At 41.0% G+C, this 20,137-nt stretch overlaps 1 protein-coding gene across 6 annotated transcripts; it reads right to left on the reverse strand.

The window, feature by feature from the left end:
* Positions 1–3,987: 3,987 nt before the first annotated feature.
* LOC110986643 (uncharacterized) lies at positions 3,988–18,741 on the reverse strand. 6 transcript variants are annotated; one of them, XR_015425734.1, is made up of 11 exons: positions 18,489–18,741; positions 15,422–15,593; positions 13,076–13,326; positions 12,635–12,844; positions 12,238–12,306; positions 11,547–11,812; positions 10,754–10,870; positions 9,601–9,788; positions 8,592–8,816; positions 4,548–7,488; positions 3,988–4,089 (listed from the first exon to the last, which is right to left on the reverse strand). XR_015425734.1 is itself a non-coding variant. In XM_087138446.1 (11 exons), exons 4-11 carry the CDS (start codon positions 13,149–13,151, stop codon positions 7,038–7,040), a joined length of 1,602 nt encoding a protein of 533 aa, XP_086994572.1. In that variant the 5' UTR covers positions 13,152–13,326; positions 14,125–14,311; positions 15,422–15,596; positions 18,489–18,741; the 3' UTR covers positions 3,988–7,037. The 6 variants fall into 6 exon arrangements, 5 of the variants coding, with proteins under 5 accessions (XP_086994572.1, XP_086994571.1, XP_022104363.2 ...); XM_087138446.1 differs by adding an exon at positions 14,125–14,311 and having other exon boundaries at positions 3,988–7,488; positions 15,422–15,596; XM_087138445.1 differs by adding an exon at positions 14,125–14,311 and having other exon boundaries at positions 3,988–7,488; positions 15,401–15,596.
* Between the last annotated feature and the right edge of the window lie 1,396 nt (positions 18,742–20,137).

Here is a 20,137-nt window from a genome sequence, read left to right on the forward strand (position 1 = left end):
GAGATCTAATTTGTAAAACAAAAATCAGTTTGGCGTTTCTTCTTTAGTCCATTATAATTGGACCAGCAAGCGGAGTTTTCTTATAAACTATAGGGTTTCCCGTCCAATTTTGCAAAATGCGAGATCTAATTTGCAAAACAAAAATTCAATTTGGCGTTTTTTCCTTAGTCCATTATAATTGGGCCAGCAAGCAGAGTTTTCTCATAAACGATAGGGTTTCCCATCCAATTTCGGAAAATGAGTGATCTAATTTGTAAAATAAAATTCAATTTGGAGTAGATTTTGAAAACTATTTAAAACCTGGTTGCATGTTTGCAATAACAAACATTCGACTTCGTTTTGCATCCTTCAAGTAAATGAATGTGCATTACGTTGCATTAAAGAGATTACAAATACGTGATTGGGATTTCGGATTGACGTTTTCGTTGCCAATTACAACAAATGTGCATTCTTACTCGCTGAAAATCTTTCTTTTACGGTAACCCTTCGGTAGTGAGTATTCATTTTCATTTGCTGTAATTCAAAATCGAAAAATATAGGTTCAATTTGATTAGAATATACAAGGTTACACAAATCGTGACACCTTTTTGATAATAAATGTTAGGTTACTTGTGGGGGGTCATGTACAAAAAGTAAGGTTTTTATGATTGAAACGAAGCAGAAGAAGGAAGGAAGGTTCCCTCAGCGCCAGTGTTCATACGTCTCCTACAATAGTCGGTAGTTTCCAATGAAAATGGAAACCAATCAGCTCATGCAAACAAATTCTAATTCTTGACTAACACTTCGCGCGAAATCGCCCGTTCAAAATAAGACGAAAACAGGATTGCTGAGGTGCATTCAATTTCGCGCAAAAATGAATGTCAACATACTAAACCAGCGCTATATCGGGAAAGTGAACGCTGATTGCATACGACTGAATGCACCCTCATTGAAATAGAATTTTTATTTGTTAAACAGAAACGGGTATTTGAATGTTCGTTCTGTTTCGCTCGAAAACGACTGCTGCAATTACTAATTCATTTATACATTTTCCGACATTGGCCGGGAAAACCTTTATTTCAACTGAAAAAAACATTGAGTACACAGTGTGGAGAAAAATTAACAAAAAAACATTGTCTGCCTGTAGTGACGTCAGAGTAATGTCAGGAAAACATGGGAAGCCTTAAATGCTTAAAAACTGCACTATTTAATGAGAGTGACCAAAAACAGAGCTGCCAGATAATTGCCTTTAATACTTAGGAAGTTGCACAAAACATGTTTTATAATAAAATTCACACCATTCACATTGCCTGGTGCAGACTTGTGATGGACCTGAAATAACTTCCTCGAAACGTTTGGTTTCACTTCTTATTTCAATCCCGGATAAAAAAATTTGTAACAGACCGCATTCAAAGTTTTAATCTTGTTCCCAAATCAATCAGATTCAATGTAATTAGTTAAATAGGGTGGTGCCAGACCATTAGGGGTTCCTAACTTTCATTTCCGTTTAAATGTTTAAAATATTTAGATGTAATTCATCATAAATTTTACATTATTCACAATTGTAAATGATATTAATTTGCAAGGAACGTTTATTTCACTGCGTTCATTTTGATTATAGGGTTCAAAAATGAAAGTCAATCTCACTTTCAATTCAATATGGCCGAATTGTGAATACTGTAAATTTCTCATAATACAGTGGCATCCCTTATCTCGCCTAATTATGATGTTAATACATAAGACAGTTGAAGCTTCGTTAAAACGACATTTATGATTGGATGCTTACACACTGATTCACATATCACTTGTACGTACCAACATGCACTGTCAATACACAATAAACAAGTTATATAACAAACATCACTGTCTACTGTTGATCATGATGTTTTTTGTGTGCCAAATTTATGTTGTCAAAGGGTCGAGCTTTTCCCCCATTGGCCCGCGTAGCCCTTGTCCGACGTCATACTTATTTTTTTCGATTGTCTCGACTAATTAACTTTAAAAATCCATTGAAATAGATCTATTGACCGGTGGCTCAACGATGCCCCAAGTCCCCCCCCTTCCATTTTTACTGTTTTTACTTTCTGAAAACTAAGATACAATACATGTACACCTATCTCAAACTACTAGCTCCGATAAGGCCATACATCCCAGTTTATGTGGCGCAACCGGGCTGAGGGGCTCACATCACGAGCTATTGCTTTTTAGAAGGGGTAAATTTCAGGTCTGATTGGCAACTAGCATATCCTGGGTGCACCACTGCAACTGACCTATCAGATCCAAAAATCTAACAGATCAATTAGAGTTTAAACACAGGGAGATCACCATTCAGAGAGCAAAAGTGATCATTCAATTTCATTCTAAGAGCATGCGATGGCACAATCTTGTTATTTAAAAAGAAAACGGTCAGCATTTAATTTGGAAAAACACTCAAAAAGCATTTAAATTCTCGTGGACACTGGACACTCCCCCGGTTTGTGTTTTGGCGTTTAATTTTGTGAATCGACAAGCATTCGTGAGATTCGTGCAATGTTATTTGTTGAACGTGAAATCTTCTAATTCTTTTTTTTTTTGACTAGTTTATGCAAAATATTTCCTGAAACGAAACGTTTGGTTCACGAGTAGAGATCTCTATAAAAATTATGATTGGTCAATGTTTAATTGCTAATTCGTATTTTGTTTCTGTTTGAATTGTTATGAAAAGAATGTAATATAAAATTAAAAATAATGCGAAATTATTTAGATCACACAAATGGTCAAAAAGATGAGGAAAATATAATAAAACATGAAAGCAAAAATAATGCTTTAAAATGTGACACAAAAAAATAAGCCATTGTTTAAGAGAATAAAAAAAATCCTAGTATACATGCAAATTTACGGACTCAAGAGAGAGCGTTTCTCGTGTATAAAATAAAGAAATTACCAACCAGTGAACTGCATCTAAAGGATTATTTCAGCATCCGTGATAAAGGTCCAGGGAGAGTTTCATTTCTACATTTTGATTAAACAGGCAATCAGTATTGGAGCAAATGTACTGTATTCTGTTAAGGAGAAATCTCCACTAATTCCTGTGCAAAGATGAAAAATACGGCATGGAAAATCTATAGGTAATTATGCGCTGTTCATCACTACTTTTTTATCAAAAAAGCTTTACGTGCGGCGTCTTTCTCAGCTGTTCACGATCGAATCGGAATTTGTCCTTTCTTTTTCTCGAATTATTTGAGCCAGAAGCCCCAGTACACATGTATATCGATATGTCTTTAATACAGAGTTACAGGAATCTGAACTGTTGCAAAATGTATCCGTTGTCTGTTATCTGTTGGAATAACAACAAATAAGGTTTTCTCAGTAGCATACCCGGGTGACGCTCGTGTCCTCGCCTATTTAAATCAAATAATCTCCACTTTTTCGCCGTTTCTCCTATTGAGTACATGTACATGTATTAGCGTTCAATATCTGCTCATCGGTTTTCGTCACTTTATGTGCTTATTCTCAGCAGGTTTCCCTCAAACAATATTGTTTGCAGAACCAAATTCAATGGATTTTCCTCGGATTTCTTTATATTTTATAATTCTTTAAAACAGGGATTTTCTTTCACAAGAAATGAACCACGAGGAGGATATGCTGCTTTGTGATGCGGCAGTGAGCAGTATACCCAGCAAGAAATGAGACCGAGGGGTACCCCCCCCCAAAATGTCCAATCCCTATACACATGCCAGACTATTGTTACTTAACACATCCCCCCAATGTCTGAAAGGAATTCCCCAGATTCCTGCGAGACAATGACCAATACAAAGCAGGGGGGGTTCTCTCTGTCTCATACCTTGCTGCATATGGTGTGCAGAACATTTGGCAAGACTAACTCCGATCATCAGGCATGTCAGGAAAGGAATGTCTTTTTACATTTCACCGGTAGAGTTTTGACGATTACCTTTCATATATACAAAAACTGGTTTTAGATATGCCTGGCCATTAAAAAAAGATCAAGTTGACAGAGCAAAATGCGCATTAACTTTAAAATGGAGAATATTCCTTTTTATTTTGCCACAATAATTAAGACATGGGGCATGCAAGAAACAGACATTTCCCAGTGTCACGGTGGGCCAGCATCTGTCACAAAGAAGTGAAATAAAATCAAGTAAGCAGTACATAAATAATTAACACTAAGCCAGCAAAAAAGGGGTGTTTTTTCATTAAATTTTTGTTACAAGGTTTAGGGTCAGTATTGGGATAGAAACCTCTCTTCGATACAATGCTATCAGGTCTGGTCGAGCTAATCGCCAGTGAGTCTCGTACGTGAAAATAACCTCTATTCAGTTCGACAGAGAACTGCGAAACATTTTTGGCCATAATTCACGTTTTCCTCGCGTGATTACATGGGACAAGGACATCATCTGCAAGAGTTATTCCTACTAAACCTTACCCATAACCCCTGGGCAGTAATTGGATGCGGTGTACTGAAATTATTGAATATTTTTTACAAACATATCAGAAATCGTGACAGTCTTCCATAGGTTAGCGTTGATTAGTTCAGAAACTTTCGGCACGATAAAATGGTTGGCACTTACTTCCGGTAGGTTCAACGACGTCCGTATCACGAATGCTGCATTGCCGGTCCAAAGTTTATTGTATGCGTCCGTGGTAGAAACATCCAGTGCAGTCGCACCGCACGTCGTATACCCATTTTATGTTTGCTGTCATCTACAGGGTAAAGTGTGTCGGGGTATGTATTCAGCTGGACCTATACATCGCTGTAACCCCCAAACAACTGGTAAGCTGCCATTTTGCGAAATAAAACTACATGTATATCTAAACTATACTGAAATAGCCTGGTCCATCTTACAACAGTCACCACACACAGAATAATTCACTGCTATGTTGCTGCATGCATCTGGTTAAAGGTTACTAGCGATTCAGTTGGCGATTCAGCCGCACGTCAATATCCAGAATCCATGCCGCACATAAGTTATCCATTCCTCGATTTATTTACGAATTTTGAATAAGTTTGAATAAAAAACTTCTTTTTTGATAAAATAAACTGAGCACTATTTCATTCAAGTCACATAAACGTATTACTTTATTTGGAAAGTCAAAGCTCAGTTTTATATTGCTTCTGGGAAAACCTGCTTTTTAAGCGTCCATATTTCTGGTTTTATATACGGAAGTACAAAATTCCATTTTGGAAGATGTACTACACAGCCCTGCGATCTATTTATATGTACTTCACTACCGCTATAAAACATGAATACAAAGTGGTTAAGTTTAAATTGGAATCGAACGTATCGAAGACACAAGCAACAATTAAACCCTCAATTAAAACTTATTATTTCTACATTAACGCGGAACAGGCTCAAAACTCAAAAGATTACCGTTTTTATTTTAACCTCCCCTGTTGAAAACCTACTCTAATCACCATCGTCTTCGTGGGCAACGTCTGATGTCACATGTCACGTGGTTTTCATTGTTCTGGGCAACAGATCTGCATAACAAAGCTGACCAGAGAGTACTGTGGGAATTAGGAAAAAATCAGGAATTGGGTAGGTCTGTACACGGCAACAACTGGGCGTTAACTTTGCGGCTTCGCCGGTACCTGGTCTGTCTTAACCATTGATGCATTCAGGGCGCGTTTCGGGTCACCTTCCCGCAGTCCTTCATTTGCCTGCTTGGCCCCGTCAGGCCTTTGACGATCTCCAGGTTTAATGTTCACTTCGGGTTTCTTGTCACGTTTATTTGTGTTGACATCCGAGGCAAGTTTGGTCTTCACGTGGCCGTTGGCCAGAGCTTTTTTGGCGGCAGCAGCGCGCTTTTCATTCTGTGATGCGATGACCGCCTTGGAGTGCTTGTCGTTCTTGGTGCTCTGACTTCTTGGCGACTGATGAGGCACAACAGGGAGTTTCTGAATGTCCACTGAGATATTCGTGTAAAGGGCGTGAAATTCAAAGCGAGGCTTCCTGTAGCGGAGGTTGTTCAGCCCATCGAGTCAGAAATCGTGACAGTCTTCCATAGGTTAGCGTTGATTAGTTCAGAAACTTTCGGCACGATAAAATGGTTGGCACTTACTTCCGGTAGGTTCAACGACGTCCGTATCACGAATGCTGCATTGCCGGTCCAAAGTTTATTGTATGCGTCCGTGGTAGAAACATCCAGTGCAGTCGCACCGCACGTCGTATACCCATTTTATGTTTGCTGTCATCTACAGGGTAAAGTGTGTCGGGGTATGTATTCAGCTGGACCTATACATCGCTGTAACCCCCAAACAACTGGTAAGCTGCCATTTTGCGAAATAAAACTACATGTATATCTAAACTATACTGAAATAGCCTGGTCCATCTTACAACAGTCACCACACACAGAATAATTCACTGCTATGTTGCTGCATGCATCTGGTTAAAGGTTACTAGCGATTCAGTTGGCGATTCAGCCGCACGTCAATATCCAGAATCCATGCCGCACATAAGTTATCCATTCCTCGATTTATTTACGAATTTTGAATAAGTTTGAATAAAAAACTTCTTTTTTGATAAAATAAACTGAGCACTATTTCATTCAAGTCACATAAACGTATTACTTTATTTGGAAAGTCAAAGCTCAGTTTTATATTGCTTCTGGGAAAACCTGCTTTTTAAGCGTCCATATTTCTGGTTTTATATACGGAAGTACAAAATTCCATTTTGGAAGATGTACTACACAGCTCTGCGATCTATTTATATGTACTTCACTACCGCTATAAAACATGAATACAAAGTGGTTAAGTTTAAATTGGAATCGAACGTATCGAAGACACAGGCAACAATTAAACCCTCAATTAAAACTTATTATTTCTACATTAACGCGGAACAGGCTCAAAACTCAAAAGATTACCGTTTTTATTTTAACCTCCCCTGTTGAAAACCTACTCTAATCACCATCGTCTTCGTGGGCAACGTCTGATGTCACATGTCACGTGGTTTTCATTGTTCTGGGCAACAGATCTGCATAACAAAGCTGACCAGAGAGTACTGTGGGAATTAGGAAAAAATCAGGAATTGGGTAGGTCTGTACACGGCAACAACTGGGCGTTAACTTTGCGGCTTCGCCGGTACCTGGTCTGTCTTAACCATTGATGCATTCAGGGCGCGTTTCGGGTCACCTTCCCGCAGTCCTTCATTTGCCTGCTTGGCCCCGTCAGGCCTTTGACGATCTCCAGGTTTAATGTTCACTTCGGGTTTCTTGTCACGTTTATTTGTGTTGACATCCGAGGCAAGTTTGGTCTTCACGTGGCCGTTGGCCAGAGCTTTTTTGGCGGCAGCAGCGCGCTTTTCATTCTGTGATGCGATGACCGCCTTGGAGTGCTTGTCGTTCTTGGTGCTCTGACTTCTTGGCGACTGATGAGGCACAACAGGGAGTTTCTGAATGTCCACTGAGATATTCGTGTAAAGGGCGTGAAATTCAAAGCGAGGCTTCCTGTAGCGGAGGTTGTTCAGCCCATCGAGTCTGAAGCGAGGCTTGAAGTTTCTCAGTAGTTGCATTCTGTACAGGGAGGGAAGTAGACCAATCGAGTGCAAATATCAAAAGTACCACCGTTTCTTTTTAGGACCCCACATACTAAAAAAAGAGATATATCCATGATGCTACCGCAAACCTATCTAGTTTAAATATCAAATCAGATGGGTCTAAACGCTTCGAAGATGGCACCGACACTGTAGAAAACCTACAGCGCCCTCACGTGAAAAGAGAGTGCCCATTAGAGGGCGCTCTGTAGTGTCAGGACTCGACTCGTTCCCGTGCACTCCACTATCTCTAAACCCCTTTGTTATTATTATCATCGGTAGGTTCTGTTCGATGGGTTTTTTAATAATTTTTTTAATTGGTTCATTATCATTGAGTTTGCAAGGAATCGCGATTTATGGGGTGTTTCTCATCCGACAGCACAGTGGAATACGTTTATCATGGGAATAAATAGCCTCAGTCTTCGTTACGTCGTCGAAAGCTGTGGAGATGAGTTTTATAGACTTCATGCAATTTTAGTGAGGTTGGTCAGAGTAAATAATCGTTTTATTTGTGGTTTCAGTGTTTTCTTAATTTCAGTGGCGAAAACGGGGGGTGAAATTCCTGAGGGTGTATACATTGTACAATTTCAACGGCCACCGAAAGCAACTTAACTGTTGCTTGTAGGAATGTGCTCATTTGAAAGTGTTAATTCAACTCCAATTTTTTATTTTCAAAATAAAATTGCGTTAATGTTTAGGTGTTTTTATTCTTGATGGGATTAATGTTTGTACCTTTTTGTATAATTTCTTCTGTATAATAAAGTATTGCAGTTGTACCTGTTTTCAACGAGCTCCCTCAGCCGAGTAATAGAAATTTAATGAAGGGGAGAGTATCCTTGTTATTTTTTGGTGTCGCGCGCGCACACATGCTGATACCAGCTGGTTTAAACAAGCAGGTGCTATGGGGACGAAAAGCATTCATACCAAAATGTTGCTTTGTCGGGGCATCGTTTGGAACGTAGGCACAAAGGTTACAACTAGAACACTTTTCGACTTGGAAATAAAAACGGTAACGTCCTCTTTCACAAATCAACAAAGAGGGCTTATTCTATTTGTCAAAGAGATCAACAGATCTTAACCCACCTGTCTTTCAGCGCTGGCGCGCTGGAGTGATGATGTTTGATGACATCATAGTAGCCATGCGGTCCTTTGGGGCGAGACACGGGCAGGCCAACTTCCTTCACTCGTTCCCAGATCTCGTCGTCCTCCCCTCCCCAGCCCCAGTACACGTTGGGAAAGCCATTGATCTTGAGAATATTGCTGGTCGTGAAGCCGGTGACAGCGCCAAAGAAGTTGGCATACGGCAACCTCAGAAAAAACAGTTGAATAGAAGTAAAGTCTCGGGGTGGAATGCAATTATTTTGTCTCCGTTCAGCATAGTCAAGGTAGATAACTACAACTTTGGACTTATACTCAATACCGACTTTGGCCCACTGCAAGAAGTTTGACTATTTATAGCCACATCTGGACATGACTTCGCAAACTCTGCAAGAATGATTTGGCAAGCTTTGACACGACCTGGCATGGAGAACGGTTCAAAAGTTGTAAGAGGGCTTAAGGTAACATCCATGTGCATGCGTACGTAAAACGACATTTTGCTCGTGCATGATTTTGGGTTTTGCTTTCGCAGTTTGTCTATTTGAGTATCCGCTCCAAGCGGAACAAAAGAGGGCGTGGTTTTTTGGTACTCACCGCATGGGCGCGCCATGAAACGCGCATGCGCGTTTGAGGCGAAGCACGCTGAGTACGCATAACTAATTTATTCCAGTTTGTATGTTCTTTGCCAACCTCGTTCCCATGGGTACGATCTTGCCACAGCATGTTGGTTCCCACCAAAGATTGTATAGCGCCGCGCAGCGTTATACAATCTTTGGTTCCCACTATGCCCTGCACGAGCTAGTGAAGGAACGCGCACACAGCCCATGGAGTCGAGGATGGGTCTTTGCGTACACACTAGAACGCGTGCAAGAACCCCCTTGTAACCACTTGTCTTACTTTCTCCGAGTGGTTGTGCACTTCAGCTCGGGGAGGATAGGGCTGTTTTCTATTTCTTTGCTGGTCACTACATTCTCCGATTAACCATTTCACTCACTTGTATTTCCACCGGTCCGCACCGCTTAGGAAGTGCCTGGGCATGCCGCTACACCCGTAGTAATTGAAGTCACTCAGCGGCAAGTGGTCCACGTCGTGAAAGATGAAGCAGTCCCAGCGAGAGAAATTTAACGCCTCCACGAAGCCCACGTTCATGAGCATGGCCCGGTTGAAGGCAAGGTTATTTTCCTGTCAAAGGAAATGGGTATTTGGTTGAGCAGGGAATCTTGTCTGACGTTCGCGATTATTGTCTTTCAGTCGGTAAACAGTGTAATTTTTAGGTAACACATGTAGCAGTGGCTACCAATGAAGATGAGGAAATGGTAGCCCGTGTCCGAAAAGGGTTTCTAGGGCCACAGTTACGCCTTTTGTCAGCGTTTATACCGGGATTTGCAAGATCTAGACACAAGGGCAGAGTTTGGGCGGCTTGTTTTCGTAACTATGTTCACGAACAACTCGATTTGTTGTTTGTGGGTCGTCCGCTCGAAGATTGGGAATACAACCGGTTATCGCTGGTAGTTAGTGGCAAGCAACATGCAACATGGCGGCATGTACGTTCTTTGAAGGTTATTGTTTGGATAACTGGGCTGAATTCTTTTCTACTTGTATTTAAAAAGGAACATTCCTTTCTGTGTTGTGGAAAATAACTCGTGTTAATTTTGCAAAATTTCCCACTGTCTCCAGCTTAGTCCGGCTTTGTTTTACGGCTGTTCAAAAATCGAAATCTCACGAGTTTCTTTGTGTGTTTGTGTAAATCCTGACGAGGAGGTGGTGTGTGATCCTTAAAGTTAAAAAAAGTGAAGTTAAAACTAATGAGATGTCCGCACGGCATGGTAGTTGGCCGTCTTTGTCAGATAGACGTAATAGCTGAATAAAATGAATCTGTAGACTATCATGATAGTTTTAGTCATGTCTGTACTCCTGGGCACAACGTTGATACACTACTGTGTGTTGCGCTTAAATGTGAACTGCCGTTTAAAACCCTCACTATAACTGATGCGTTATATCACATCAGGATAAAGCCTGTACTTGTTTCTTTCTTTGCACTTGCATGCCCTAAGTTAGGTGATATTGAGAATGGCAAAGCAATAATCTGATTTTGATCGAGGAGTAATATATTGTCAAGAAATACGTCGATTAGTCTATGAATGTACCTGGTTGATAGAGTAAAAGGCGAATTCCAAGAGCTGTCTCTGCAACATGGGTGTCAGATACCGGAGCACTATGGGCAGATGGTAGGAGCGGTTCCGGTATGGAAAGATGATGGCAACCTATCAAAAGGTAGTATTGGAACAAACCAGTCAGGGAATACGGCCGTTTCACAATAGTGCTCCACCAAAAGTTTGCAACGCGTAGGCCAATCACAATGCGCAAAATTTGTCGACCCCATGCGCGTTTGGAAAGGGTCGACAAATTTCGCGCGTTATGATTGGCCAACACGTTGCAAAGTCTTGGTGGCGCACTATTGTGATTCACCCGTATTGGTACAGATTATATCGCATGCCTTACCCACAGTCGTATTTAAGGGTGCAATGAGTGAAGTACAATGTGTCAGTTGGTATCCAAGCAGCGACTGCGCAACATGAAGCAAGACTAAGGTCTTTGGGACGCGCGTTTGAAGTCTGCCCTATCAGGACGGGCCTTAACGGACTCGCGCGCGTGCCTTGTTCCCCAATGGCCTTAATATTATGAAATACCAAATTGGTCCATTTCCTTGTGTTTTCAAACAAGGGGTGGAGTTTATTTTCCGAGCTGGAGATGGTCGAACATGACAGCTTCATCGATTTATCGTGGTATAATATAGTAATAATCAGCGTAGAATACTTAACACTTGAAGGAGCCTGTGTTTTGCTACTGTCATTACCCTCCGAAAAAAACACCTGTCTTCAACCTCCTCAGGGTATCATTGGCACCGGGGTTTCAACCAGCTACCTTTGGTTTACGTACCTTCCATCTCGGTAAGCAGTTGGTGGGTGTCCAATGCCCCCCAGGCAGGTAGGTGTAGTTGCCTAGCCTAATGCCCAACCAGGAGAGACTCTCTGTGATGGGCGTGCGTACTGAGGTGTTGTACCGGGCGGTCTGACCCAGCAGTTTCTGCATCTCTTGGTTGCCGGTCTCCACGGCGCTCTCCACCCGCTGCCAGTCCTTCCCCATGACCTTGATCACCGACACGTTCATCGGTGTGTCTTGCATATTCAGGGACCGTTTCTCGACTTTTCAAGAAAAGATGTGATGTAAGGAAACCAAACTGAGCATTTTGACCGTCCTTTATGGCAGTTACACTGCCCTTTGAAGAATCCTTAATATATGGAAGTATCTGCCACCCGCCCCACTGCCAGGTAAAAAATCTGCAACGGCAATAAACTAACAAAGCGCTCAAGAAGGGATTTTGACTGGTACGCAGCGCTTGGCGCAAGTGTTGACGCGCATGTGGAAAGGCGCCTTAACTCAGCATCAGGCACGTAAATAAAATCTACAGTCGCTGCAGTGCAGTTACTTTGCACCAAAGGAGTAAAACGCCCCAAAGTGAATTTTACAGCGATGTAATAATAATAACTCTTTCCAATAATAACTAAAGAAGCATGTTTTGAGATTGGGGGCAAACAAATTCAGTAATTAACTTTTGAGACACACTCACCTAAGCCAGGAATGTCCAACTCTGGGCAGACGGCTTTCTTGGGGCACTCGTAAGATTTTTCCTTGGCTCCTTAATAAATTAAAAGAATGCCAGCAAAGTGAAAATGAGTCGCAAAAACAAACAAAAATGTATTCTGGAGTGTCTGTACCATATTGTTAGCAAGAGTCTAAAATTCTAGCTCTTTAAATTCTCCAATATGTACCACCAAACAGATTCCGGATCTCTTAAAAACGAAAAATCCGTCAAAGGTGCCATTAAAATTTTGTACAGCATACCGTGACACGTGGAAAATCATTGCCTTGGCCGCGTGATTCCCAAATCCAACAAAATGCTAAAACTTCGGTATTTCATAGGTATTGTGCGTTTTAATCTTTAATTATCCCTTGTTCCTACTCACCGGCTTTCTTCGGGGCCTCCTTCCCTTCCTTTTTTGTCTCGCACTTCCCATTGCATGGTTGTATGGCGAAGAGGTCTGCTAAACCTCCCAGGCTCTTTGCCATGTCTTTTAAACCCAGGGGGCGCTGTTTACTACATGTGCCATTAGTGGTAGCGTTTGTAGTACCACAGGTATTCCTTATTTGTTCCTCCGTGGTCCGCCTGCCAACAACTTGGGGGAAAAAGAGAAGACTATAACTTTTGCATTACAGTTCAGAGCGAATCCATCTGTCAGTGATGCAAATTTTAAAGTCGCTCAAAAATTGGCTACCTAAACTGTTCTTTCAATAATTTTCGATTCCAAATGGAAATTGAAATACCAGAGTTTCGGAGGGACGTTGGATATTGTTCCTCTTAATCAACCCAAACTTTGATGAGGGTCTGAATGGTCATTTCAACATACTCATGGATTCATTTCTTCCGCCACGGGTGACAGCAGACCAGATTGAAAACGTGGAAATCAACGAAATTCCCACCATAGTGTAGAGCACGCCAAGTATCACATGCCGTCGGTTCAGTCTACCAGGCGATGTGGTCAAGGCGACCAGGAGCCGGCTACAAGCACCGCTGACACTCCACGAAGAGGCTCGTAGACGGACGGTAGAAAGTTGCCTCCTACCTTGGGCATTGTGGCCAAATACATATGATGGTGATCTACATTGAAAAGAAGTTTTTTTAAAAAGTTAGCTACACGGCGAAACTACCCGCATTATACTACGACAAAAAGTCGAAGTTTTAATTGCGCTGAACAATGTAGAGTCCGTTATAAGACAGGCTCACCGTAAGACAGGCTTACTTCATTTATCAACTACATTACCACTGTTTGGCACATAGACTTTACAAATATATGTCCGAATAAAAATCATGTTGAAAAAAATCTCAAACAACTGGCATGATTTGTATTTTGGGCCGGTAACATTGAACATACTGAGCAAAACTCAAGTCATTTTTCAAAGAGTTTGCCAAGAGCAAGTAGGTATATTGTTGGTGTCTGTCTTTCACTCAGCAATATAGCAACAGAGAAAGGGGACTTTTGTGCTGTGGAATTAGGCCAAGGCATATGCGTTGCTCATATTGAATAGAAATACACCGTGCTTCAATGTCAGTCTCTATTTGCATGTACATGTAGTTTCAAGTCAGGGACTACCTGACAAGTTATCGAGGCAACAGCTTCAAAGTCGGCGGGGGAGGGACGCCTTGGGCGAAGATTGGGATGAAAAAAGCCGAATAATGACACCCCCTTCCCCTTCGAAATTCTCACTGTATCATGATATTTGGACGGAAAATAAGCTATGCATTTTTACATGACTCTATGGGGGAAGTGAACCAGTCAAGCATTAAGCAACATTAATTTTTCTTCATAGTGTTTCTTAAGTACCTACCATGCATAATACGAAGAATATATTTAAATTAAAATATAACTTTTAGATGCTTATACAAAGAACAATTCACCCTTTGATGTCTTGTTAACAGGTACCAGGCTCAAAAAAGGATTGTCATTGGCCAGTGCAGGATAAATGAGCTTCGAATTCTGACTGGCCCACAATCATCGACTTTCACAATCAGGACTCGGAGAGAGGTTTGGTATCTGGAAATTTAGGCACCCTAGGTGCGGATCTTGGGACTCCCCTCCCTTGCTCTGACATCCAAACAACAAAAACCAACAAATAATCACAAATAAGAAAAACGACATCCTACTATGTGTATAAAGGTAGGTGCATCAGTGAAAATGCAATGCATTACCTGTGTACCGACTTGTCCGCAACAATTAGACATTAACAAAACATTATGACGAGCCTGAACCCCCCCCCCCCATAAAAATTCCTGGATCAGCCCCTGATGAACCTATAGGCCTAAGCCCCATGAGACTGGACTTCATAGAAAAAAATTTGTTTTCTGAGTAAAGACCTCATTATTTCCTTCCTACATTGCCTTTTTTGGACATGTTATCGTTTTCTGAAAAGTGGTGTGCCAGTGCCGGGAAAATTTAGTGGAATCGGAAAAGTTTGGAATTCTTCCCAAATTATGGGGTACAAAATCCTTTGGCACACTTGAAATGACCAGTTCAACATTATACAGTACTTTACTGTGCAGCAATATCATTTTGTAATCACTGGAGTAAGAGTTCAATTATTACTATTATTATTTTTACTACATCATGCATATAGACTTATTTTCCCTTAAATGTTACAACAGTCATTAGAAAGTGATATCATATCCTAAAAAATAAAATTCAGCTAAGAAAATGCCAAAGCATTTACTTAGAAAAAAGTTTTTTCAGACAAGTCTCTTAGGTTTGTGCACAGGGACATCAAGTGTTGTCCGTATTTGGAACTCTTTTCATAACTGATACTACTTTCTCATTTCTTTGTATCTTGCCTTGTGTCAAGCCAGATTAGGTATCAATATTCATTTGGAGCCAACTCACTTATAGTTATACTAAAGTAAATTTTCATCAGGAATATTCTGTCGACAACTTCTACTTCTCTTCGGTGTAAGAAAAATTATCCTTTTGAGGAATTGTTCCACAGTCATTCGTATCCAAATATTCACATGACAATTAAAGAGGCACCAAAATGAAGAAGTGACAATCAGGTTATTTGGTTACAGCGAAACCTTTTCTGACAATCAGAAGACTATAGTTTGTAGAGGAATGACAAATACTTCGGCGAGTATCTACCGGATATAATGCGCCAACATGTGGTTTTTCTTCATGATTTTGACTTACCCCGGGTCGAACATTGCTCACCTAGAAGTAGGCCTATCATCATCAGGAAAAGACTGGAAGAACATCGGGGGCGAATCGCGGGCCTAGAGCCGCCAACTTGACGCCCTCTCAACTGAATTCCCTCCTGAAGGCAACGTCTGTATGTTGCTCTCCAACAGGACTGTACAGGCCAGGCGATTTGTTGACGTGTCCTCTGCTAACAAAAGAGCTCAGCATTTTGAATGAACCTCCGCGGATTGATTACGTAACAGAACAAAACCAATCAATAGGGGGAGTTCAATTGTGATTCAAATTTTCCCTTTTCTCGCGAAGCTATCGCTCCGGACTCCAAGGAACTCGAAGAAAGGATACTCACAGAAGTTTTTAAAAATGCGTAAATGAAGCACTACTCAGGAACAAAAATTTTACGTTCAAGTCACATGTGTGAGAGTAAGAGTTTCTAACAGACCGAACAGAATGAGAGATTAATACTGGTAGATTAAGGAAGGTAAAAGAGGCATTTTAAAGAATTTTTCGAACTCTTTCAATTCACTCCCTCCACGTAGAGTGAAAAAGGGCTTGTAATGTGCCTCAAGTTGAAGTGCACCCTCACTGGCAATAAAAGACACAGGCTGATGGGAAATGAACGGGGCTTGTGCACGGTATTACTATCACGCATTCGACAGAGAAAAGTGGTCCGGTGTAACGATCTCACTCATCTGCATAATCTGCCTTGATCTCCGGAAGACAGCACCGGATGAAATGAGCAAATTCCTCAAACGTGCTATAGTAGGTTATTGCAGCCTCAGTCACACACCCACGCGTACGCTAGGCGTACGCCGCGCGCTGGTTAGCCGCGGTTGACCTTATGTAGCACAATTGGTTTTCCATGCAATCTTAATATAGTCATGCATTTGGAGCGAAGTTTAAGCGTGGGCTAGCTAGGGTCAGGTTGACGATTTTAGAGGAATTTAGGCTAAATTTGACAGATTTTTTTTCGGAAAACCGCTTTTGACAGAAAATCTAACAGAATGAGTAATTCAGCAGATTTCTCGCAGAATTCTGAAATTTTTCGGATTCTAGCAGAAGAATTTAGCAGATATTGTACATGTAGTATAGTTAGCTAGGTCCGGACGTATTGTACAATTATCAAATTTACGTGTCCTCGAGTTGACAATGGGAACTCGGCACACCCATAAAGTGAACACAAACGTGTCATTCTTGCAAATACACTCGGGTTGTAGTACAGTTGGGGCGGTCGGATATGGTCCAGCGATCCAAGCACGGCGGATAAATGAGGCAAGGGTTTCGGATCCCCATTTATAGGCTTATGTATAACGGGTTTTTCTTTCTTTTCACGCTCTTTAACAAGAGCCACACATCAAGTTATTCATGCCCAATTCGGTCACAGTGTCCTTGCTGGTATAAGAAGTCGCCTGATTGCGGTCATTCTTTGGTTAGTTTCCGCACAGCTGATTTGGACTTCGTCACTGTTCAAGTTTAAACCAGCACGAGCACAAAAGCCATGCCGTGCAAGTTGACCTCTGAAAGTAACCGCTTCTGGAATCCTTGGGTAGAGAAAATAATGTGCAAAAATTTTATTAAAAATTTTATTTTCATTTACTTTTCGAACTTATAATTATCATTTCTTTTTTTCTTTTTCTTCTTTAAAAATCACCCCAGAAAATGCCTTAATAAAAATATGTTACTAGTATTTAATTTAAAGAAACTGAAAAATTGCCTTACCTGAAAAGAAAAATCTTGTCAGAAATTGACATTTCATTTCTGTAAATCTCATAATTTTGAATTTCCAGTAAAGCAACGAGGCCAGATCTTCCTGGGAGTCACCAGGCAACGCAATTTCTCTTGGATTTTGCGCTGATATCTTTGGGCGCGTATTAATGCAGTGCAAAAGTATTTACTTTTTACTCTTTAATTAAGCTTGTGCTTGACAATAAGCACTTGATTCATTTTGTATGAATAAAAGTGAGTAAGTTCTACAGAACTGGAGTATTTCTTGACATTTTTCAAGACTAGGTCAGGGCAAGCTTGAAAACGAGGCATTTGAAGCAAGATATGAGACGGAGAGACCCCCCCCCGCCTTTGTGTTGGTCATTGTTTGATCGGAATCTCAGGAATTCTTTACAGATTTCTAGGGGGGATGGTGCCACATGAACTAAACTGGTAACTCTTATGAACAAAAAGTTGATGACTTCTAGGTAGAAAACTTCTAGGTAGAAAACCTTTTTTTGGAAATTTGTACCTTTTTACCTTACCTTTTTACCTTTAGTGCCCAATTTTCACACTTTTGTCGAATTCCCTCAGATCATCGGTAATAATATCTAGAAGACTGATGAATCGTATGTATCTATCAGTTCATTTCTTCAAGATCGAGATCCATTTGTCTGAAATGTGGTTTGTTTTTCATGCGGATACAAATTTTCCGCACTGAGTCCGACAGCAGTCAAAAATGAGGTTTCCGGACGATTCACAATAGTGCGCCTCCAAGAATTTGTAACGCGTTGGTTAATCACAACGCGCGAAATTTGTCGACCCTTTCCAAACGCGCATTGGGTCGACAAATCTCGCGCATTGTGATTGGCCAACGTCCTGCAAGTCTTGGAGGCGCACTTTTGTGAAACGCCCGTATTTAAGTATACAAATATGTTACCTTTTGGCCACATAAACAATCATTAATTATTATGCAAAATTAATCAAGCTTTGTTTTGAGGAAAGCAGCAGAAATGCCCTTAGCCTATCATGGTAACAAAATTAAAAGCTGCATGACGTGAAAGTGTACAAATGGTGTTCCCCATGGAAAAGTATGATTGATCAGTCTTTGCACGGAGAGCTTACAGCTCACCCTGAGTGACCTGTTTGTAGGACGGCAAAATTTCAACCAAATTTACCTCCAAGGGGCCTTAAAGATCAAGACTCTAAAACTACTAGGCATGGATCCGTCTAGACCGCAGATTTTGCCCTTAAGGCTAAAGACAAGACCCTAAAATCGACCCTCAAGGCAACTTTAAGGCCAAGGCTCAGTATCAAGCCACTACATCACTGAATCAACAACTATCTGGCATTTCCATTTTTGTGAGTTTACCGATACCTTTCATGCAGGAATATCGTCCATTTTGGTGCTGCGACTCTTCTCTTCACTACATTTTTCAAAACCGTTTACGTGCCTCCTGTATCAACTCTTTACATGAGTAGCGTATATCCATTTGCCCAGGTTGTAGTTGGAGTGTGCGTTTCATCTCTTCCCCGAGAGCATTCTTTGACTGCAATTCCACATACTAAAAGGATAGCTTTTTGTGGCGAAGTACACTGCGATCGTTGAATTCTGAAACTCTGTTGTAGTGCAGTATATTTTGGAAAGGGTTGTGTATGCATCAGTTCATCTATTCAATAGGAATCCACACTTGAACTCTGCTGCCTTACTTCAAAGGCAGGATTTGTGACAAAGACTTTTATTCAAAGTAGCCACTGCATGTAAAAACTGGTCAACATTATTGGTAGCCGTCGCACGCAATGCGTTGTGCTATGTTATGCATAACTAACACAACTTCTTCCTATGTTGTGCAGCGCATCCATCCAACTTATTAACTTTGAATGCCCCATTAAAAAAAGTGTAAAATCAACAAAGTTTACAGCCCCAGTGCTGGCAAACAAAGTCCCTCAGGCCTCTCAAACCAAAAACAAAGTGTTGGTTTGGTCCTTCAGATTTCATTTGATTTCCAATTTTTAGTAGGTTAATCAATGAAATTTTCAATTATCCGCCCAAAACAAACCCATCCCCTAAAAAGTGAACGTTCCTAAATCTGTCAGCAACCATTTTCAAGTGACACCCCTCCATTTTCTGGGGCTCTTTGGACAATTTCTCAGTAACGTTTTTCTTTGATTTGCCCTAGGATGGGAGCCCCCACTGTAGGATACTTTTTGAGCGCCTCGGCCTGGCAGAGAATTTACCTTGAATTGGGACAATACACCCATTTGCCACAAGTCGGACTAAGAGAGGGCGCAATTTTCCTAGCAACGGGGCTCCTTTGTGGGAAATGCGGTAGTTCACTGTACTACTGTGAAACGTACGTGTTGCGATCTCATCGCGGCTAGGCAGGGCCAGGCGCGCAATTATACATAATTTAGGTTTGTGTCAGGCCTAAGGCACCACTTTTTGCATTAGTAAATTAAATAAAAAGTTTCTTTCTACGACAGATAGAAGGGGGGTCAAGTAAAAAGTTATTAATCTTTATTCAAATATTCTTGCAATGTTATGGAGCACTTAAGTTATTTTGGGTAAGGTCATACAGAAGAGGCGGAGTAAGAGTGTCTCAGTGCTTCGGCTGGGCCTACATTTTGTAAGGATTTTCCTCCACGTTTGGTCACATGTACAGATGTTTCCGTAGAAATAACGGCTGGCCAACTGTATTTTGAACCTTTATGAAGAGGATCAGTTGGTAAGGGTTTATCTTTATCAATAATGGGTTAATTTGGGGGTTAAACTCTGTATAAACTGGACACTATTGTGGACTTAATTTTGTAACAGCAATTATTGTGGCTGCTAAATTATTTCTTCTGCCATGCCATAGGTTTTTTTTACATGTAAGCCACCGCAACCACATGATTGAGTGAATTATAGAACAAGGAACAAACATCGGTGACTCTGTAGGGGAACCAAAACGTGGTGTCATGCCTCCAGTCCGTCCCTGGACTCAACAAAAAACACTACACTCGAATTAAGTTTTCTCTCACAGGATT

This window comes from Acanthaster planci, linkage group LG06 (assembly GCF_054643075.1).
Source record: "Acanthaster planci isolate LZ-2023a linkage group LG06, COTS_SCS, whole genome shotgun sequence".
NCBI classification, from domain to species: domain Eukaryota; kingdom Metazoa; phylum Echinodermata; class Asteroidea; order Valvatida; family Acanthasteridae; genus Acanthaster; species Acanthaster planci.

Bases quoted from the DNA above. Each gene is read 5' to 3' on its own strand.
- LOC110986643 (XM_022248671.2), bottom strand. From the start codon at position 15,465: ATGTTCTTCCAGTCTTTTCCTGATGATGATAGGCCTACTTCTAG. The intron at 8,817-9,600 runs GTGAGTGAAATG...GTTTTTTCTGAG, and splicing joins GCGGACCGGTGGAAATACAA to GTTGCCGTATGCCAACTTCT. The intron at 7,489-8,591 runs GTGGGTTAAGAT...CTCCCTGTACAG, and splicing joins GCGCCAGCGCTGAAAGACAG to AATGCAACTACTGAGAAACT.